The sequence below is a fragment of the Python bivittatus genome, unplaced genomic scaffold (genome assembly GCF_059951505.1).
Source record: "Python bivittatus isolate LINGU-HERP-01145 unplaced genomic scaffold, Pbiv_v1 ctg000850_np1212, whole genome shotgun sequence".
In the NCBI taxonomy this organism is placed as follows: Eukaryota; Metazoa; Chordata; class Lepidosauria; order Squamata; family Pythonidae; genus Python; species Python bivittatus.
This window is the reverse complement of record NW_028277112.1, coordinates 21,762,380-21,785,501: the sequence shown is the minus strand read 5'-3', so window position 1 is coordinate 21,785,501 and position 23,122 is coordinate 21,762,380. Positions and strand designations below refer to the sequence as shown.

The 23,122-nt window shown below is 36.1% G+C and overlaps 1 protein-coding gene across 2 annotated transcripts in view; it reads right to left on the bottom strand.

The window, feature by feature from the left end:
• Nucleotides 1-437: 437 nt before the first annotated feature.
• The window catches only part of YTHDC2 (YTH N6-methyladenosine RNA binding protein C2), a 41,355-nt gene continuing 18,670 nt past the window's right edge, over nucleotides 438-23,122 (bottom strand). Inside the window, exons 14-31 of one of the 2 annotated variants that reach the window (XM_007430386.4) lie at nucleotides 22,748-22,844; nucleotides 22,564-22,651; nucleotides 22,395-22,475; nucleotides 22,049-22,131; nucleotides 21,659-21,764; nucleotides 20,090-20,209; nucleotides 19,371-19,643; nucleotides 18,161-18,287; nucleotides 16,816-17,021; nucleotides 15,594-15,789; nucleotides 13,548-13,657; nucleotides 12,279-12,571; nucleotides 10,305-10,367; nucleotides 9,598-9,775; nucleotides 6,058-6,261; nucleotides 2,510-2,692; nucleotides 2,129-2,231; nucleotides 438-1,686 (exon numbers count right to left, since the gene is read on the bottom strand). In XM_007430386.4, the coding sequence (XP_007430448.1) occupies nucleotides 2,151-2,231; nucleotides 2,510-2,692; nucleotides 6,058-6,261; nucleotides 9,598-9,775; nucleotides 10,305-10,367; nucleotides 12,279-12,571; nucleotides 13,548-13,657; nucleotides 15,594-15,789; nucleotides 16,816-17,021; nucleotides 18,161-18,287; nucleotides 19,371-19,643; nucleotides 20,090-20,209; nucleotides 21,659-21,764; nucleotides 22,049-22,131; nucleotides 22,395-22,475; nucleotides 22,564-22,651; nucleotides 22,748-22,844 (2,489 nt within the window). In that variant the 3' untranslated portion in view covers nucleotides 438-1,686; nucleotides 2,129-2,150. The remainder of the gene's footprint in view (nucleotides 1,687-2,128; nucleotides 2,232-2,509; nucleotides 2,693-6,057; nucleotides 6,262-9,597; nucleotides 9,776-10,304; nucleotides 10,368-12,278; nucleotides 12,572-13,547; nucleotides 13,658-15,593; nucleotides 15,790-16,815; nucleotides 17,022-18,160; nucleotides 18,288-19,370; nucleotides 19,644-20,089; nucleotides 20,210-21,658; nucleotides 21,765-22,048; nucleotides 22,132-22,394; nucleotides 22,476-22,563; nucleotides 22,652-22,747; nucleotides 22,845-23,122) is intronic. The other variant, XM_088130039.1, reaches the window with a different exon arrangement.

The following is a 23,122-nucleotide window of genomic DNA, read 5'->3' as shown; positions in this document are numbered from 1 at the left end:
CCAGAGACTGAAGTAAGTGTGTGAAAGAAACTCAAAATAACCCCACCCTGTTTTTGTTTGGTACAGGATGAGACAGAGAGAAACGTAATGGCTTTCATGATTCTTTGTTCTACTCTACAACAACAAAATAGAATGAAACCCCAGTGATTTCTGTTTCTTGACCTGGCCTACCTGGAAAGGCTGACATCAATCTTGAAAACCTATCCCAATCAAGGTTGAGTTTTTTTCAAATTCAAAACACAATTTTTGCCAATGTCTATTCATTACAATTGACTGCAATGCACTTAGCCAAGGTGACCACAGGACAACTAAAATTATTTACATATGTCATTTTGAATGCAGTTTAACAATCAACAAGTGAAGAGACATTTCCAGGTCAATATATACCTTTTGGTAAAAATGTTTGGCAATATTATAAATTACTCTAAACCACATGACTAAAACAAAAGAACTTTATTTTAAGACACGTTATTTTCAACATAATAAAACTTAAGAGATTCACTTTACAGTTAATTAACAACAGAATGCTATGTAGATGTGTAGAAATTACAAATAAATCACACTATAGATAAATATGTAGAAAAAGTAACTTTTGAATGAAAAAGGCAACAAATCCAGAATCTTGGCTAAAGCTCTATTGTACTAGTCTGCTGAGGATGAAAGCCTTTCATTATAATTTTTTCTTCCATGTAGAGGTTTTGGATAAGAATTGGCATTCTTTTTCCATTATTAGATTACAACATGACTAATAATTAAATTGTTCTTTAACTCTATTCAAACCTTGTTTAGAAGCACGCAAGTATCATCTCTTTTTAGTGGAACATTTCTCCTTTCCTCTTGCTGAACTGACCCAGCACTTCTCAAAACACTAGATAAAAAACTACAGATTACAGTGGTGAATACCACTCTAAAAGCAAAATACAGTAGATCAGATAAGGACATAAGTAAGAAGTCAGCTATTAAGAAAATTAAAATCGTAAGAACCACAAAGAGAAAAATAAAAATTAGAAGTACCCAAAAGAAAAATTTTAAAAGGTGGGAAAGAGGAAAAAAAAGTACTTGTGGCTGTTACATGGTTAAGACCACATGGTTTTTTCAAGTATCCTTTTCTCTGATACTGAAGAAATTAGTTCTGGTCCACCTGCTACTAGAATATACAAAAATATCCAACACTATTTTTGTGAACTCATACTAGACAGAATGTAGACTAAACACCCTGAAACCAGCTTTGAAAAAAGGGACCCTTAAAATGCAGACAGTTTTAAATAGTTTGATTCAAGTTTAAATAGAGAGGAAGCCCTCATTTATATATTTACTCCAACAGTAAAATTAGTTCAGATCTTTATACTTCTATGCTGCTTATTTTTCCCTTAGCATTTCTGAACAGGACCTTATTGAAAAAAAAACACAATACTTATGTACTGTAGACTTAGCTATTTCTCCAAAGACGTATTAAATATAATTACAACATTATTCATAGTTCACCAGGTGCTTCTGTCTGATTTGGTGTCCAAACAGTGGAACTTCCAAGGCGAAGAACAAATTTCCTAGTGAAAAGTAACAGCAGCCCATTCGGTTCAGTCTGTGCTTGAAAAATGCCACTGGTTTCCTTCAATTCTATTCATTATGGTATTTCTTTTCTGTAGGAGGATTGGTGATTTTAGAATGACCTCATATGAGGTGCAACTGTGGAGGAGAATGATGAAGTTAAAATATAACTATTATTTTTGCAGTAACCAAAACATCTGCCTTCTGGTAAAGGATCATGATGTTTTCTCAGTTGTTTCGCAAAGGTCTGTGGTACAAATTGTGTTCTGGAAAAGTGTCTTGAGGTATAAGAAAGTGTTGCAATGGCCTCACAGATACATTCCCGCATTACTCTTTTTTCCCTCTGCTGCTACTACCATGATGCAGTGAGTATATGCTCTGCTTCTCCCTCTTCTGGCCTTAAGTATAGTGCCATGTATGGGCCATCTAACTTTACATTATGCTTTGATGGCAACTGCTACTTTCTCCCAAGTTACAGTGCACTTTCATCTAAATGCCTGAGATGAATAAACAGAGCAGTAAAGAAAGGAAATCTCAACACCTTCATTTATAATAATACCAACCTGGGACTAGCACCTACCTCCAAATCTGCCCTTTTATTTTCAATCAGCTGTGTTTCTCTCCCCTAAAGGAATACGGTCCCACAGTTGTAACAACTGTTCACCAACCTGAGGTTCCAGTTCCTACATGGGAGGAGAAAAAAAGGCTTTTAGAATTGCTAAAACTTAAATTCAGGCTTATAAAGAGCAAACCACTTTATAAAGATAAGCAGAATTGGGGCAATCAGACTCAGTATTATTTTCATAACAACAAAAACATTATTTTTTTCCAAAAATATTTCCAGAAGTGCAAAAGACTACCCTTTATTGCTTTGAAAAAACTACTTATATCAAGACATTATTGACAATAAAGACTAAAAAAACCAAGAAAATCTGATTTTACAGTGTAAGAATTAGCATACCTGGCCATCTCGGCTTATCTGTACTTTCTTATTGTCATTCCAGGGGTTGAGCAAATGATGAGCAAACTGAAAAGGAAGACTTTCCTTCCGAATCCATTCCACTTTGAACACTCCCCCTAATCCAGTAGAACCCCAGTCCTGACTTTTTTCACGGCCTATCTCGGAAGACATTCGAGCAAAGCCCTGTGGAAATTTCAGCAAGATTAAAAATCTAAATAAAATTAAGTTATTAATTTTCAGCTCTCTTCTATGTTATTTGCCACAAATGCTCTATCAAAATATTACCTTGTGATCTTGCCACTTATTTTTTCCAGAAGAGGAAATGAAAAATTGTGTTTCTTTAGGCTGGACTCATGCAACACATTAAAATCCAACCGTGAATCAACAAAATAATATTGCTGTACTATAGTTTATTTCAAATGCCAAACATATTTTGGTTTAATGTGATGGTCTGATTCACACAACATTCTAAGACAACAGCTGATTTCCCACAACATGCTAAACCACAAACTACTCTACACAGTCTGTATATGTACATATATGCAAGCATGTAAAAAGTGAAATTTGAAAAGTACTATTTTAAAAATCTAAACTGTCTGTATGGAAAGATACTTCCCATTATCCTGTTGAGTTATCTGTGAGCAATTTAGGGAGAGTTTTCTTTCACTGCTTGCATAATTATTATTGTTGTTGGTCACACAGTCAGCCATATGTTTAGACTGGATTTGGCATTTTTATCCACCTATCAAGTCCTTCCCAAGAACCTGGGATAGGCAGATGTTGTTGTTGCATGGTGTTAAAGGCATCATTGCAAGATATAAGGTGTTCCAAATAAAGCTACTTTTTCCAATTCACTGACAGTGATTTCGTCAATGCCAATGGTGTTCAAGTGGTGCTCCAGATGTTTTGGGATTGCACCTAAGGCACCTACAACTATTGGTACTATCTTTGCTTTCTTTTGTAACAATTGTTCTACTTCTATTTGCAGGCCTTTATATTTTGTGATTTTCTCCAGTTCTTCTCTTCTCTTCTGCTGTCTCCAGGTATTGCAATGTCCACTATCCAGATTTTTTTGTCTTTCTTATCAACAATTGTTAAGTCTGGGGTGTTATGTAGCAGGTGATTGTCTGTTTGAATTCTAAAGTCCCAGAGTACTTTAGCTTCTTCATTTTCTATTACTTTGTCTGTTTTGTGGTCCCCCCAGTTCTTGCTTGCAGGCAAATGGTATTTCTTGCAGATATTCCAATGCACCATTATTGCTACTTTGTCATGCCATTGTTTGTAGTCATTCCGTGCAATCTTCTTGCAGCAGCTAACTAGGTGGTCCACTATGTTTATGTAGATTCTCAGTCATTAGGATGGAATTGTCTGGAAGTTGAGTCATGGCAACTGGACTTTTCTTTTTGGTAGCGATGTTTCGCTACTTGTCCAAGCAGCTTCTTCAGTCTAAAAAAGTTGGTTAGGAGGACCCCATAATAGTCTTCCAGGGTGGCTGTGTTTCTTGCTAGCATAATAGGTTCATTGAGGGACAATAGGAAATGTGATTAGTAGAGTCTTTGAGATGTAGATGTCTACGCCTAATCCCTCACTCATCCCCAGGGGGATGTTAATTGTTGCCTTCCTGGTGAACTTTTGAACTGTTCTTAATTTTCTTGGGGACTGTCGAAAGGACAGCCTGGAAAATGGGGGACAAGTTGCATCCGAGGCCTCCACCTCTATTGAGGGAAGGATTTTCCATTTTGGCATAAATGGATTCCTTCACTCCTCTCTCAAACCACCTATCTTCTTTGTCTAAAATGTGAACATTATTGTCCTCAAATGAGTGTCCTTTTTCTTTTAGATGAAGGTAAACTGCTGATTCTGGTCCTCCTGTGCTCCTCCTGTGCTGGGCCATCTTGTGTAAAGGCTGTTTGGTTTCCCCAATGTAGAGCTCTGAGCATTCCTCACTGCACTGAATTGCAGTGGTCCACTGTTTCTTCAGCTTCTTTGCAGAGGCAGCATTTGCTGTCTGTTGCTGTCTTCTCAATTCTGGTTTTGTATGCATTTGTTTTTAAGGCTTGATCTTGTGCAACCAGAATTAGCCCCTCTGTCACTTTCTTCAACTTTCTTGCCCTTAGCCATCGCCAGGTCTTGTTGTTATCTGCTTTGCCTGCTAGTTTTTTTGTGTACTGGCCATGTAATACTTTACCTTGCCATGTCTCTTTTCTATTCTTCATTTGGACTTTCTTATAGGCCAGTTTGGTCTCTTTGGTATTCAGTAAGCCTTCATGATGTACTAGTTTCAGTGCATCTTTGTCACTGTCCTTCAGATATTCTTCCAATGCCCTTTTTTCTTCTTCAACTGTCTGGCGAGCTTGAAACTTATTCTTATTCTTATTATCATCTTTATTCAACAAAATGCATTTGCATAAGATACAGTATCACAGCATATTTTCCTTCCCTTTGGCAGAGACACAATTTTCTGGTTGGGTTCACAGTAGGGAAAGGACATGCTTCACAACTGTGTGGCTGAGGACATGCCAGACAGCTTCAGCACCAGCTGAGAAAACTGTGCTTGATAGTTTACCAAGTTCTCTCTAAACTGGATTGAAGGCTTAGCAGCCTAATCCAGGCAATATCCTAGGATTGCTTGCCTTGAGGTTACACTCCATTTAACCAAATCATTCTCAACTCCTATCCCTATATGCAAGCACCTCATTTCCTTGGAAAACCAACCCTCCCCAAAAGAGGTTTATTCCTGTAAAATTAAGTTGTGATAAACAACATTTATGTTTAACTTTAATCCTCTTTACTTTACTTCCCACTCTAAGAGACTGCTATATTAGGTACGAAAAGAATTAAATTCTATTAAGGTTATTTAATTAAATAAATTCAAACATTCAGCAAAATCAAATGAGAATGGTCACAAAATGTGTGTGTGTGTGTGTGTGAAGGGAAATCTTATGCCTGAATCAGCTTCTTCATGAAAATCTTACTCATATGATATAAAATATACAATGTTACTTTGCATCTGCAGGGAGTACAGGTGGTCCTCATTTAATGACCACTCATTCAGCAACTGTTCAAATTTATGACAGCGCTGAACAAGTGGTAGTCACAACCAATCTTCATACTTACAGCTGTCACAGCGTCCCACGGTCACACAATTGCCATCTGCAATCTTCTTTGTCGGCTTCCTACAAGCAAAATCAATGGGGAAGCCGGCAGGAGGTCGCAAACAGCAACCACGTGACATCCATTCTCAATGACCCACGGTGATTCACTTAATGAAAGCAATCAGGAGTGCTGGAATTTCTGTCACTGAGCGGCAGGGTCATGTGACATCACACTTTACAACTGTGTCGCTTAGTGATGGAAATTCCAGTCCCAATTGCCATTGTTAAGTGAGGACAACCTATATATCACAAGAGGATATTTTCTGAAAGTATCAATCTGCACTGAAGTAATGATAAAATAAAACTTAAGTCAACTACTTGTCAGAAGTTTACATGTTAGTAATAATGCAGTGAATTGCCAACAGTCAGTTTGTCAGTTTAGAGATCCCTCACCTGAAAATGTCCTGATCCCTGAACAGAAAATACCAAGGAAACAACACTACTTTCCCAAAAAGCACGGTTCAGTTTTCTCTCATTACTTGGAGTTGTAGACCAAATCCCCTTCTGTTGTGAGATCTCAAGATTCCTTAAATTGCTGCTTTTCATAATAAAGTACCGAATTGGCATATTTGGCCTTGGAGAAGGAGACTTGGAACCCTGCAAAAACGATTTATTTTATAATGCTTGGGATATATGATTAAATTTTTTTAAAAAGAACTTAAGAACAAAGCAATTTTTGCAGCAAGTAATTCAAGAACAGTCACCAAAAGAATGAGAATATGAATGCTATATGCTGCAAATAAAAGACAGAATCAAATATAGCAACCACACTGCAATTTAACTGGTGATTTAGGAACTTCAGTACAACTGCAGTATAGAGTCAATCAACTTTGGTTCCTCTGCTATGGCTTGTCAATACATTTCCCAAAGTAGTCTGTAGATCTGGAAATGGGAGGTTTTATTTAATCTTATTAGTTATAAACATCGTTGTTTACAGCCAAACCATAGCTAAGCCTACATAACTAAACAAAATGGAAAGGCTGCTCTTGATTCCTGAGCAAATTAGTATTTTGCCTCTTGGGAGAATGCAAAAACCACAGTAGCCAGAAGAAAGGTGAAATGGATTATTCAAGTGAGTCACTATTCCACTTCATTAAGCATTTCACTTTAGCCTAATACTTGCTAACACATTGGTGTTCTTGAGTGTTTTACACACATATAAAAACTTGAGTTAGAGGGCATAGTTTTATTTAATGGTGGTAAAAAGAGGCTACGCATATTGCATAAAATAATTTAAAATATCTAGTAGGATAAGTCATCAGAAAATATTGTCAGTGCTCAAGTTTCACATGCTTTGTAACAAGATGCTCATCTGGCAGTACACATTCCATCAATGCAATATGGAAGTGGCCTAGGTAGGTCGCAAGGCAGTCCATAGAATCCCGAGCTGACTGTACTTCCCAGACTCACTGCAGCCTTTCTGCTTGCACTCCAGAGCTGTTTCAGTCCTCTTCTTTCACTTCTCCATCCAACATGCCTCCTTTATACACACTGTTGGTCCTTCAGCTAACTCAGTTTTTTTCAAACTTGGTAACTTTAAGATGTGTGGACTTCAACTCCCAGAATTTCCCAACCAGCATGCTTAAAGCTGCCAAGTTTGAAAAACACTGAGCTAACAACTTCCTGGAATATGTTTGCTATCCCAGCAGATGAAGATGGTAGCTGTGGCCCACCATGGCAAACCAACTATTCTCTCCACGATCAACTGAAGAAGTTGCAGGGACACACTTGGATGGAGAGGGAAAAGAGATGGAGGCACTAGCAGTACTTTGATGTGACCAGGGTTATCTGCCCTCTCCAAATCTGTCATGAAAGGAGCAGATGCTAGTGGGAGTATCTAATGGCTCCTCCTCACCTCCACTGCTCTCCTCTGGTGTCGTTCCTTTTTTTGTCATTCAAGCAGAAATGAATCAAGTTGTTTCTCTGGCAAAGTGGCATAGGGCAACTGGAATCTTGGAGTGCTTTAGAAACCAGACAAATTTCAACTCAAGCCTGCTCAGAAGTAAGCTAAACAGAGTTCTGTGAGACTCCTATAAATATAAACACAGCTGAAGCCTTTCTGCACTGCCACCTTGTTACTATCTCTATTATTATAAAAGGGTGAATATTAATAATAGAATGCCTGTAAACTTGTGTTTTTAGAAAAATATGGGTTTTTTTGAAGTTAGGACTCAGGTTTTTTGATAAAGTACCTGCTGGAATGTTAACATAAAAGGTTGAGAACCACAGCATATTCAGAATAATATACAATAATGCTTAAAAGTTTGTGAACCCGTTTGAATTTTCAATATTTCTGCATAAATATGACCTAAAACGTGTTCCACACAAGTTTTAAAACTAGATAAAGAAGACCCAATTAAACAAATGAGTCAAAAACATTATATTTGTTCATTTATTCATTGAGGAAGATGATCCAAAGCCACATTTCTGTGTGTGGCAAAAGTATGTGAACCTCTAGGAATATCAGTTCATTTGAAGGGGAAATTAGAGTCAGGTGTTTCAATCAATGGGATGATAGTCAGCTGTGAGTGTGGGAGGTCCTGCCTTATTAAAAGAACAGAATTCTATGTATTCTCTATCAAAGTCTGATCTTCACAACTCAGGTATGCCAAAGTGCCTCATGGCTTGAACAAAGGAGATTTCTGAGGACCTCCAAAAAACAGTTGTTCATACTCATGAGGTTGGAAAAGGTTACAAACTCTTTCCAAAGAGTTTGTACTCCACCAGTCCACCATCAGACAGGATTGTGTACAAATGGAAGCAATTCAACACCATTGTTACCCTCCCCAGGAGTGGTCAACCAACCAAGAGCACACCAAAAGCAAGATGTGAGACCTCTGGGAGGTCTCAAAGAACCCCAGGGTAACGTTTAAAGAACTAAAGGACTCTCTTGCATTGGCAAATGTCACTGTTCATGAGACGACCACCAGAAGAACACTAAGCAACAATGGTGTGCTTGGAGTGTTGGAAAGAGAAAACCACTATTTTCCAAAAAGAACATTGCTGCCTGTCTTATTTGCAAAACACCATGTGGATAAACCAGAAAGCTATTGGAAGAATGTTCTGTGGATGGATGAGACCAAAATATAATTTTTTTGCTTCAATGAAAAGCTTTTATGTTTGGCAAAGGGCAAACACTGCATCCCAGCATAAGAACCTTATTCCATCTGTGAAATGTGGTGGCAGTACCGTGATTTGGGCCTGCTTTGCTGCCTCTGAACTAGGACAGCTTGCCATCATCGATGGAACTAGGAATTCTGAACTGTACCAGCAAATTCTACAAGAAAATGTCAGGATATCTGTTCATGAACTGAAGCTCAAGAGAAAGTGGGTCATGCAGCAATACGACAACCCAAAACACATTGTACAACCAAAGAATGCTTCATGCAGAAGGAATTTAATGTTTTGAAATGACAAGTCAAAGTCCTGATCTTAATACTACTGAAATGTTGTGGAAGGACCTGAAGTGGGCAGTTCATGTGAGGAAGCCCACCAACATCCCTGAGTTGAAGCTGTTCTGTAAGGAGAAATGGGCTAAAATTCTTCCAAGCTGATGTGCAGATTGATCAATAGTTATTGGAAACATTTAGTTGCAGTTATTGCTGCCTGTGGGGGGCACACATCACTGAAAGCAAAGGTTCACATACTTTTGCCACACAGAAATATGTAGCTTTGGATCATTTTCCTCAATAAATAAATAAACAAGTATAATGTTTTTGACTCATTTGTTTACTGTATTCTCTTTATCTAGTTTTAGGACTTGTGTGGAGAACAGATCACATTTTAGGTCATATTTATGCAGAAATATTGAAAATTCAAAAGGGTTCACAAACTTTTAAGCACCACTGTAGACTTATTTTAGTTTGGTTTTTAATTTCAGCAGATGTTCTTCAATTTGCATTATTCTTTTACTAGGATTTCAAAGTACTATACCTTCCCAGATGATGGAGGAGAAGGACTAGCACAGGGGCTGGGATAGCTGATGCTATCTGTAGATTTCACAGATGCCTGGTCTGCCCTGTCGTCTGTGCTTCGTTTGGAATGCAGAACACCTCTTTCTTTGTATTTCAGTGGTTGGTGAAATGCTGGAGATGTAGACTTCATTAACACTCTGTAAATGGAAAGCAGAATGCAGTGTTTAATAAAATTAAACTATGGTTTTAACTAGAGTTACAGCAGCTTTAATGTTCTTTTAAAGAATTCCTGAAGAAGTCACACGTACTTGCACTTAAAGGGATTAAACTCTTCTTTTCAGGTACAAAAAATGAAGCACATTTTATATGCACATTAGCAAGACAATCTGTTCATTATAACTTAACAAAAATTATGTGGCCTAACCACACCTGGTGTTAGGTAAATAGTTTAGGAGTATAGAAATACTTACCTGTTTCGAAGGTATTGCTGGGATCTGTCATCATGAAGCTAGGTTTGAGATTTGTGGGAAAGATATGAGGTCTGAGATAGCCCAACAATTTCCCACCCTGGGGTTCCTGCAAAGTTACTTTAACTTCCTGGAAAACTAACAATTCTGACAATCAATGTAAATGTAATGGACTTTACCTATTATGAAAATAGATGCGGTTTATTTTTCTTTTATTAAACTGTTTCGCTTTTAAAAAGTGTTATAAGAGAAACATTACCTTAATATTGTATTGTTCTGTTCTTTGTTTATATCATAGCTTAATGTTCCTTTGGGGGTATTTCTGAAAGAGAAAAATGGCTAAGTAAATTTCAGGTATTATCATCATCATCTTTATCATGGCTGCCCACTCTAAAAAGATTTTGGGCAGCTTATACTATCCAAATACACAACTGAAGGTTAAAAGCATGAAACAAGACATGGAAGCACAGACTAAAAACAACAATAACAATAAAAGCATGGCAGGGGCACCCAAGACATGCTACCCACAGACCTGGTAACAGAGCTAAGCCTTAAGGGCTTTCTGGAATCCCAGGACAGTGGACAACAGACGTATCTTTGGGGGGAATGCTGTTCCAAGGGGCAGGGACAGAGAAGACACATTTTGTCAGTCCCACAAAACCACAACATTTGAGGGGACCTGAAGCGCAGTGACTCTGTCCAAATGTACCAGACAGGCATAAACAATTGGAGAGTAGTTTTTAAAGATATGGTACAAACATGTTATAACTAAGTTCACATTATGCTCAGGTCTTTCACGGAGCATTCCTTTATTTCCTAAGCATTTGATTTTTCTTTAAAAGTTCAGTATGGAAAGTGAAAAAGTTTAATGTACAATATCTTTTTGTCAATGCTTATGTTTTTTACATTTATATACATCACTTTTCTTTCACCTATTAGGTGGAAACTATTTTCAAAATGGCTTAAACTCTATGGCTTGAATGTGATGTTCCAATGGTACCAAACTACCTTTATATTTATGTTGAGAAGATACCTGTTTTAATACAAGTGTGTTATATATTTTGACACTTACTTGGCTTTCAGCAGGACTCATAGGAAAAATATATTGTGAGAGATCTTGTATATATACTTGTGTGCAAATATATAGCAATTTACATATTGACCTCCCACAAACAGAAAACCAGCAGAATCTTCCCATATAATACAGCATGTTTTTGAACAGTTAGGAAAGTACAGTGGTACCTCTAGTTACGAACGCCCCTCCTTACGAATTTTTCGAGATACGACCAGCTCCGGCCCCAAAAATTTACCTCTACTTGCGAACTCCGCCTCTACTTATGAACCGGATCCACGGCCATTTGCCCTGATCCACGTGGTCGCGGCTTCCTGTGGGCGAGATCGCGGTAGCAAGGAGACGTTCGGTGAGGCTTGTGGTGTGTTTTGTGGCGTTTGGAAGGTTTTTGTGGTGTTTGGAAGGTTTTTGAGGTTTAAAAATAAAATGCATATGTTTCAGAACTGTTTAGCCGTATTTACATTGAACCTTATGGGGGAAATTTACCTCAGGGTGCGACCAAATTCGGAGGGCGGATTAGCCGTATTTACATTGAACCTTATGGGGAAATTTGCCTCGTGGTGCGACCAAATTCAGAGGGCGGAACGGATTAACCGTATTTACATTGAACCTTATGGGAAACTTTACCTCGACTTGAGACCAACTCAAGTTGCAACCAGAGTCACGGAATGGATTAAGTTCGTAACTAGAGGTACCACTGTAATTATTTGATATGGTCCTAACAAAACCAAATTGCACCAATGAGCTTTAACAGGTCATCAATATTTTAGTTAATGAAAGCGAAGAAATAAAAGAAAAAGATTTAGGTACCTGTGGAATTTGTCTCATCTAAATAAATAAATAAAAATATTCAAAATGCATGCTGTCAGAAGAGTAGACAGCAACCAGAAGCCCCCAATTCACCTGCCACAGATGGCATAGGTTATGTAGCACCAAGAAACAGGTATAAATTCTTCATGTAAGAAGCACAAACCCGTAATATGAGGTGGCCCACCTTGCTGAACTGCTTCAGTGGTCCTGTCACTTCTAAAAGAAAAAACTGAAAACTATTTCTCCATTTGTTATTTGGGCTCTTTAAAAAATAGGTTTCCTGTCCTCTCAGCAGAAAAGACATGAATTCTGATAATTGAGAATTTGGTGATTAAAATTAAAGATATTAACCTTTCTGAATTAAAAGCATCATCTGCAAACTCTGATTCTCCTGAGCTTTTTCGACTGGTGTTTGATCTCCAAGAAGACGCTAAGGGAAGTTCTTCAGATGACATAGGTCTTGGTCTTTGCCCAATTCCTGAAGGTTGCTGCAGACCTGCAGATTGTTCCTCGGTGCTCAAAACGGCAATGATTGCTCGTATTGTCGCCTCATCAACTTGAGACCATGGCTTTGAAGGAGCTCTCATGCGTCGCAGAAATAAACTATGCCATTTTTGTCTTAACTGCAGGAGAAGGCTAGCAGCCTGTTTTTTTTAAAAAAAAAGTTTTATTCTAACACTCATACCTTGAGGGCTTTTTTGAAATCTGACAGTTCAGTTACAAATAACTGTATGAACAGAACCTTCTATAGCTCCAATACTATCAATATTGAATGACTGAATACAAGATCTATGATACGAATCATAAAAACGCTATATTTTTGCATTCTATACTTATCGCCTGAAATACATGAATATTTTTGCTGCATTACTTTTTTTCTTATTTTATGTACATGTGTGAACATGAACATTTGCAAATCTACAATCTTGTACATCCTCAAATATAGGGACACTGCAAAAGACCTGAAAGCAAACTGGACTTGCATGACCTTGAAGTACCCTGCACTTCATAGCTAGAGGATAACTGTAAGTGATCTGAATTTTAATTTTTGTACACAACTGAGAGAAAAAAAAAGCAAGTCTTATGTCACCACCCTCAACATTAAATTTTTATTGTGTGATATGAAATTGGTATTCAGCAGCATACTGCTTCCAAGGGCAGGCGTTCCACTTAGCTGTCAGAGTAAGCAACTGTTGATTTGCAACCTCTTTGAAGATTTAACCCACCCCCTTTTAAAGCTATCTATGCCAGTGGCCATTGCACTATTTGTGCTGGGAAAGGGTACCTATACCGTACTTTCTCCACATCATCCTTTTTTAAAATAAATCCTCAAAGCTTTCATTTCTTCTCAAATTGCTGAACATTTCATTTCCACAATTGCTCCACTTTCTTTTTTCAGCAACTGGATTCCAAATACAGCTATGCAGATAAATGCAAGATCACTGTGATGCTTAGTTCTATGAATTTACTGAAAGTGTATAGTAGTACAGAACTGTTTTTTTTTTCTTTGACCAATCTAAATTTGGAATCCTCATCTTAGAAGCCTTTAAGCAACCTATAAGACCAAATGTTACTCTTGGGAAAAAAAACTTTATTAAATGTTTCTTAGCAGTCAGTTACCTCTGGATCTAGTTTGAAATTGAGCCACTCATCCAATTTTAAAGCAGCCAAGTTTGCAGTTGTTCGATCCTCCATTTCACTATCACTGCTATCATTAGGGACACCATCAACTATATTAGAAAACAGAGATCCTATATGTTAGTCATTTATAAACAATATTTAAATTAACAATTTGAGATTTTATTAGAGATTTTAATCTGTATTAATAACTCCCTAAAGTAAATATTCAATTTCTATCAAATAAAAACTTATGGAAACATTTTTTCCTGGAAAGAGGAAACACTTCTGGAATCTGTATATTATACAATCATATTCAAACTTGACATATTCATTTAATTCAAAAATTAGTTTATTTAACTATAAAAATTATGACATATTATACATAGAATATTTTTTTCTTTTGAATTAACAATATACTGTTAGAAAGTGCTAGAAACCTTAGAGTTGTATAGTTGTTTATTAGCAACAAGTTATTCTATTTATTATAGAAACATTACACAGGCAATCATGCTACTTTGGTATAATCTGAAATTAAACTGGGATTTTATATAGTGTGTATACACACATATACACGCACACACAAATAAATAAAGACATATAAATATTAAGGAAATTAAGATTGTTCATACTGCGATCCTTCATGTATGGAGACCAAATTTTACAATCACCATACATTCAACTTGCCATGAATTCAACCAAATATGTGTAAGTTCCTGTTCGATACATCTAGTAATTACATACCTTGATTTTATTCTTGCAGTACTTCCTAAGTAATAATAATACAGTACAGCTCACACTATACTGAAATACAATAGTTTAAACAGTGCCTTTCTGTATTTGAAGACAAAGGTCTCAGAAGATCCAATTACTGGAAGCCCACAGGGCTTATCTCAAAAACATTTCAAGGGTAAGACACAACTCAACACATTTGCATAAAGTTTTTTTCTAGTTATTACCCTTAATTCACCTACTGGGTTGGGGTGGGGGGACCCTAAATTGGCATTCTTTCATTACTTCCTCCAATTAGGTTACTCGTCTTATGACATTTCTGATATGCTAAACATTAAAAAAGAAGAATGAAATACTTTGAACAAGGGTTTCATGTAATTTATTTAACTATGGCATTCTGATATCCTTACTGGATCTAACAGTTCAAGAGGAATTTTTAGTCTCAGATTCAATATGATGTAAGAAACAATTCATAAAGAAATGACAGTGGTAGCTGTGATTTGTATAACCATGCATTCAATAGTTATTGCAATAGAAACCAATCTGGGAAATCAGCATAAATCTAACATGAAATTTATATTTGCTCCTATAACAAGGATGGCAAACTGTGGCCTCCATCATCCTCTGTGATTCCTTCTGATCACTATTGCTAAAAACTGACAGCTCCAATTTGAAGGCAGGAAAAACAGACAAGAACCGTAGCATAAACCATAAAATAAGCTCAAGATTATTTTAAAATTGTCCCCCTAAAACCTCAAGAAAAATAAGTTTTAATAATCTTCCCCCAGCAAAATGCATGGCATGGTTCCAACCACTGCAGCCTCAAACCCCTGTCCCAAAATGATAATTATGATTCCTGCCATCAAAACATTGTCTACCTGTTTTACATAGAAGCAGTACAATTTTATTATGTATTTGACAAAGGAAATTCATAGGGATGCTGAAGTCCATGTACATTAACTGAACACATCTATAAAGACAAAATAAATTATACAGGTTTTCTGCTTTTGCCTATAATGAAGCATTTCCATGTAAGAAATCCATTATGCATGAAGCATTTTCAAATTTCAAGAAAACAGAGTCCAACAATTTCAGCAATATTAATTACAGAAGCTATATTTAAATGCAAAAAAAACCAAGAGCAACCATCCATTTTTCTTTCACCCACCCCTTTAAAAAATCATGTTTAGATTTACATAATATAACACATGCAACAAAAGTAACCTCTTATATATGTTGACATTTTGATCCAGTAGTTCAAACATCAACCTTCAAAGATTTTTTAAAAAATAAATTAAAGGAATAAGAATACTCTACCTCGGAAGGAAGAAGGCTCCTGTAAAGCATTACTTGGCAACCTAGCTGATCCACAGAAGAGGGCCACTGTGACTGGAGTCACAACTGAGCAGCACCTGATATTGGCTATTCGGTGGGCTCTTGTCATTTCATCATATATAAGCCAGTCAGTGGGGAGTGCCTGAATAGCTGCTACTTGGCCATTTGCAGGAGGAATCTGTTAGCAGTTTAACAAAGTGGTTTTTTTCAGCACAATAAAAGGGGCAATTCAAAAACATCCATTTATAAGCTATCTTGCACAAACTAACAAGAAATGAACTGGGATCACTTAATGTTGTTGGATGATTAATCTAAACAGCTGTGGACTTTTTTTAAAACTTAAGACAGGAGATTTCTATAGCTCCATATAAGTCAGTTTTAGTTTTCTGAAAGGCAAACGGGCTGTTTGTATTCTAGAAGTAACTCTGATACCTTATAGCAAAAAATGCAGTTAAATGTCAAATCTAATAAACAAATCCATGCTTCATTAAAAAATATGTTAAATATGTCTCTGTGCATATGCCTATGTGTACACAAAGGCACACAACACTATTTCACATTCATTCACCAATTATAAAAGGTGAAATATATGGAGAGTATTCATGTAGCTCATAACCTGATGTCATATGTCTTTAGTTAAGCTTCCATCTGCTAAGCAGATTCAGACCTGCTTAGTACTTGGATGAGAGACTTTCAAGGAAAACAAAAACTCTAGGCTGGACCGGAAAGGTGAAAAGAGGTCCCAGAAGAAAACAGTGGCAAACAATCGCTACTCTGCTGCTAAGAAAACTCATCAATGTGCCTACGAAATCACCAAGAGTCACACTCAATTTTAAAAAGACTTTACCTTTTTACTTGTCTTCAAAAATACAGATTCATCTAAAGTATTGAACTCTTTAATCTCCCTCTAAGCTGTCCAATTGATAAATTAATCTTCATGTTTCACACTGAGTTATGTTTTAAAGCCACGTAAATTATAAGAGAAATCCTTATGGGAAAAGGTATCCCAAACATTGTGGGGGGTCAGTTGCCCATTGCCCAATGGATTTTTTTCCAAACCTAAATAGCAAGGTGTGCAAAGCACTTGAAAGACATGCTTCACAATGTATGCTAGAATGAGCCAAGTGTTAAAATAACTACACACTTTAGAAGGCTCATGGTGTCTGCTTTACAGGCTATCCCCAATTCTTTTATATCATCTTACCTTTTTATACTGGGGCTGGCTAAGAACAGATGTAGGATGAAAACGGACTTTTTTCTCTTTTGGCCCAGTCAAAACTACATTCTCTCTGTCAACATGAACTATATTTGGATACATTCCAGCTACTAAGGCTCCTTTAACTACAGCCCAATTTTCTGAGTTTGTGTTCACATCCCTTATATCACCACCACCTCTGGCTCTAACAAAACCTGGGAGAGAAACAAATATCTGGTTAACAATTAAACAATTCTCATTTCTTGTTCATTCATTCATTCATTCATTCATTCATTCATTCACTCACTCACTCACTCATTCATTTATCATATTTATATAGCTGCCCATCTCACACAAAGTGACTCTGGGAGGCGCACAACAACATATAGGTCAGCACTTAACTCTCACTTTGTTTTTAGGATATAATAATTGTACATTTAGCATTAATTTTACTGAAAAACAGTTTTGAGGAGATTTGCTCTTCACTTTCTTATTTGGGTGATTTATGCTTCTTTGCCTCTTTTTGTATCTTAACATCATACAGATTGTCAAGGTCAAGCAGATATGTGAACTTATGTAATTCAGAATGTTCCAAAAGACACTTTTTCACCATTAGCAGTTAAACATGATGACATTCCTAACCCAATCAGAGATACTTATGAATTAGCTATGAATTCAGAAAGTGCAGTCTGGAAGACCATTACTTAAAACAATTTTAAAAAGCAACCTCTGAGAGTTTTTGTATTTTTTCTTTCCAACAGATGTCCAGAAAAACAGAATTCATTCCAACAATCAAAACTTTTTCCTTACCTTAAAACTGAAAATAACTAAAATAGGAACTTAAGTAGAAGAAACAAGTTTCGAGCATGTAAATGAATAGCATTTTTGTGTACTATTCTGGGCACTTGTTAGGCAAAGCCCCCCTCCCCCAAATACTAATGAAAATTACAACAGAGTGAATCATTGGCAAAATAGCAACAATTAATAATTTGTACTATTCTAGATACAATAATGACTCATCTTTATTGTATTGGTTATCTTAAATTCTGGCCTATAGATTTTTTTTAAAGAACTACATTTTCATTACCTTCTATTTGACTATTAATCTACATACAACTATTGATGTTCCTTTCTTTTCATATTAGGAAACCAGAGTAATACATGGTATTTATTATGTGTCTCAATAGTGAATATTGCAATGCACTTGAATAATTATAGCAGCTTACTCTTTCAAACATAGCAAATCAAATGCCGTAACAAGAGTCATAGCTTTCTACATAGGGACCCAAGATATGGTATTTGTTATTATTCTATAAATATAATTCATAATATATATGAATATACAGATTTGTACCTGATGCTCTTAGCTGCCCAAGCAACTGTGTTCTCATTCCTATGATAATCTCCATGGTTGCCTGAGAAAGGAAGTTCTTCTCACAAAAAGCTCTTTCCCAGCCATCACTACGTGCTTTCTGCCATGCCTGCCAAACATGTTGGTTGAAAATGCTTAGAACAACACTTTTTTCCTGATAGGCACATAATACATCTTCAGTGGTCTTTCCAAACCTAATGCCCTTTCCAGAATAGCAAGAATTAATTTATTTCTTCCCATCTCTCAAACTTACGACCATAGCCAAGCAATATCTATACTGGTTCTGCAGGCCCTTTGGGCAGAGGGTCAGATTAATGAATCCAATCCACAATTCAAAAGGCAAGACCATTCCACTGCCTCTGAGGCAACTTGTTAGGAGTTGCAGAAGTCTTCTGAAATTGTGTCCTCTTGAGGGCAAGAAAGTAATAACAGCTGAGAGATCACCAGAAGCCCCAAGTGTTCCTACAGCCAGTGAGTATATTTGGAAAATAAAACTGACAGAAGTAATTTCCCATGCAGCAGTGAAAAGAGCAACATTTTTCAAATCAATGGACAGGACTTCCTGAGCCCTGCATTAATCTTTTCTTACAGGCACCAAAGAAATCAAAGGACAGCTCTATAACAATTCCTCTTTATACACATAGAAGAGATTATGCCTTTCCCACAGCATAATCTTCAGAATTGTTTTCTATTATTATTTCAACGTATACATGATTAAAAAAAACTGAAAATAAGGTGTATTATTTCTATCATGTTTTAAGGAAATTTTAAAAGTTTTAGCAATCAGAAAATGTAATCATGTTACAGTACTACAGAAGCTAGAACTGCAGGCTGCAGAGGCTCCCCACCTTTAACACAGCTTAAAGATGACATTTTTGAAAGGCATGAAGAAAAAGCAGAGAATATGCGCAGAATCAACGTAACACTATAGTCCTTTGCCAGCTGGCAGCAATGAAAAGAGGAAACAAGAAGCAGATGGCAAGCAGAGGCTAGCTGGCAGCAGCAAAAAGGAGACAGGAACTAACAACAACATAGATTAGATTTACAAGGGCTTAATAACTGCTTCTGCCCTAATTATATTATTTCTAAGGTAGCTTTTCAAGATGATTTGATCTAGCTGAAATAGCTCATCTCTTTCAGATAATCAAACATGAATTGTTAAATGTTCTTTTAGCAGATGAACATACAATACCTGGAAAGCCCGAAGAAGGGCCATATGGTCACTAAATGTTCCTGCAGTAAATCGTTTTCTACACAGCATGGCTGCACGTTTTTGAGAAGCCTGCGTGGGCAGCACAAAAGGATCACGATATGCAAGAGTGCAGGCAATGGTCAGAATAGGATCCAGGCACTTCAGAACAACAGCGCATAGCACCATTTTCCCAAGATGGGGCTCTACAGGTAAGTCAGCCAGATGATAGCCAAGTTCTGTTAAATCTTCCCAGGTGTCCATAGCATCTATGGTCTATTAAAACAAATTATAAGCAACGTTAACATAGAGAGACATGCATAATCCAAATCTTTTCTGGGCAGTAATTAAAGTTCAAATTCCATTAATTCAGTATTTCTCCTGTCAGAATTTAATTTAGCTACAAAAGGAAATCGTTATGTATGTACAATTATGAAATATACACAAATATTCACATTTGAAAATTCCTTCTGGTTTGTCAACCTTAAGAAGAACCAAGGTATCGTTAAGATTTTTTTCAATATAACTCCTATAAATCCAGGCAACAAGTCTGGGACATCACATTTTTAAATGTCTTTTTAATGTTTAATTTTAAGTCTTCATTGCAGCAAAGAATGGTAACTGAATTTTTACTGAAATAATAGTACTTTAGCCTCTGCTGTGGAGGCATTATCAAAGTAACAGATAAAATTCAGAGACTGAAGCTCGTTCTATTTACTCACCTTAAGCATCTGCACAGCATTTCGCACAATTAAAGCAGGAGGTGGCTCTGGAGCTTTCATTAAGAAGTCAGCAATTGGACAATTGATGGGAGCTAGCAATTTTGTATGTAAACAAAGCTCCTATAATGTAAAGATAACTTTTTCAGACCATTACTTCATTTATAGTACAATCTTATACATGTCTACTTAGATGTCAGTGATGGAATGGGGTGTTTATTTTTATCAATTTTTTCTACCTATTGTAGCAACTTAAGTGCCTAAGAAAACTACTTTGGTTGAAGGAATCTTCCAAAACATCAGACTACAATCTTGCAGTTCTATTTCAGCATCTATACATCTTTTATTTATCATACCTATTTACTCTCCTGATATTTCCCCAAAATTAATGCTGGTCACTAGATGATTAAATAAGCCATAACTGTCTTCTGACATTCAGGAATAATTAGATAATATAAAATCAAATATTAATCTTTAGTAACTCTTACTCACTATAGACTTGGCAAAACACAACAAAAAGAAAACAATACCCAGCAAACTCAGTTGGTCTTACTCACAAATAAGGATGCCTAGGATTGTAATTCAACTGCATATATTTACTTAAGGTACAACATAAAAAAGAAAATCTGAGAAATATATTAGTTTCTTTAACATCCTGAAGCAGAAGCTGGCAAAACAGCAGGCATCAAAGTGCCTGCAGCAACCCTAAATTGTTGATTTTTTTTCAAATGCTGAAATCACATGAGGTGTCAGACTTTGTCAGGCAAGATTTCAAACATTTGATTGCTGAAAACCTGTGAGATTTCAGTGATTTAAAAATCCGGTGCAAAAAAAAAAATATGTGGAGATTTGTACCTTCAGGATTATTCCAGGCAATGTTGTATATGCAGGCATGAAAAAAAACCCCACAACAGTGACTATCACCAGATTCAACACTGCATCATATTAGCAAAGCTCTTGTTCAAGAGACAGTGGGGCTGAAACGCAGGATATCTAATTTATGCAACATGTGATAAAAATGTGCATAACTATCCCATTCAGTATTTAGCACAGTTGAAAAGTACTAGGTAATTTTAAATATTCAAAAGATTTCAAGGTTTTCCATGCAATGCCTCCAAAACGGTTTTCAATATAATCATTGTCTATATATTTATTGGATATTCATTGCACACAGGGATCAACCAGTTTGTTTTACAGTTTGTTGGACAAGCCAGACTCAGTCTTATAAACATATGCATACATATACGTACCCAGGCACATACACACACTTTGGTAGGGTAAAACTTAGAAACCATCATTTTATATTGTCCTCAGGCTACTTCTTGGATATGGAAACAAACTCATGAACTAACATTTCTATAATCACTGTTTCAAAATTATGATTAATGAAAACTGAATCGGGGGTATTAGATGAATTAAATCACTGTGGTATTTCACAGTTTGTACTAAGCCTCTCTAGTTTATAGGCTAGTTGTGAGCCAAATCCTCACAGGTGATTAAACAAAACTTGGCTTGAACTCAAACACAGTATTATGAGCGTCTAACAGACTTAGAAGAATAAAAAGTACCCACTTGTAGAGGCATTCTTAGAAGTTCAGGAGTCTGAAATTCCAACATATTTTGAAATCTTAGTCTACTGAAAAGTCGAAAACAAATTCCAGGTCGACAACGTCCTGCCCTTAGAAGTAAAACAGTATTTAAGATGAATTAAAACATTAAAAAGTATATAAGTAAATTATCAAAGCAGACTTACAAATAAATTTTCAATTAAAAATTCATTCATTAAAATTTCTGTTCCAAGTGAAAATTTTCTTCCCACTTTTAATTTTATATACCTGTGAGGGTTTCTTGTCAGGTCTGGAAAATAGATTTCTTTCTTTCTTTTTATGAGGTACCTTACAAAAATACTGAGCATCTCTAAAACAAGCTTAGGAAACCAAAAAATTCTTAAAGTTTTATTACCTGCCCTTCCTCTGAACAGCACTTGCTTTAGAAATCCACACCATCTTAAGCATAGTTACACAATTCAGTGCATCAAAGGACTTCTAGAATGTTAAGAAAATATATACATTGTAAAATATCTACATTTATTTATTAATTACATTTATATTCTTCCAACTCTTGGCAGTTAACATGATACAGAAATGAACACCAAGTTATTATTTCATTTAACTATGAAATTATATGTAATATAATAATATAATTATTATTTTTATTACTTTACACAAGTAATGCCAACATATTTTGCTTTCATTAAATTTTTCTACCAAATATTTTTTAATTAAAATATACATTAAAGATAGCATACCTCTTTCATTTTTCCTGAGTCAATCACAAAAACAACATCATTTACTGTAATACTGGTTTCTGCAATATTTGTAGAAAGTATCTGCAGAAGCAAAAATAACAACCTTGTAAGGACAGCTAAAGTGAAAGAGGGAACAATCATTAAATAACTAAAGTCGTTTGATACTTGCTATTTTGCGTATGCCTGGAGGAGAAGTCTTAAGAACCTTTTTCTGGTCAGTTGTCTGCATATTTGAGTGCAGCATAAACACCTGGAATCTAAGAGCAAAAAATCAGAATGAAATAGTTAAAAAAAATGCAGTTTTGTAAAGTAAAACCAAAAGCCCTTCAAAATAAAAATATATAAACATTTACCTGTGAGCATTATCAGCAAATCTCTTGTCATCAAATAGTATGCGATCTCTCAATCCAACTATCTCATCATATCCAGGAAGAAAAATTAAAACTGCACCTGAAACAAAGTTCAAATGCTAAGATGAACCTAAGCAACTGTAGTTATTGTGGCACTCAAACTTCTCACAAATGATAAAAATAGCCTCAGAATTCTGAGGAATTATGTATGTTGTCATCAGCTTGAAAATTCAAACACCTCCTAAAGGGTTCTTTTATTATCAGCTAGTTCAAATAATCCCTGAATGGGAATGTGCTACAAATGGAAACAAAAGTAAGCCAAGGTTTATGTTCCCTTGCCTACATAACTGAATGTGAAACAAAATCTCCCCAATTTCA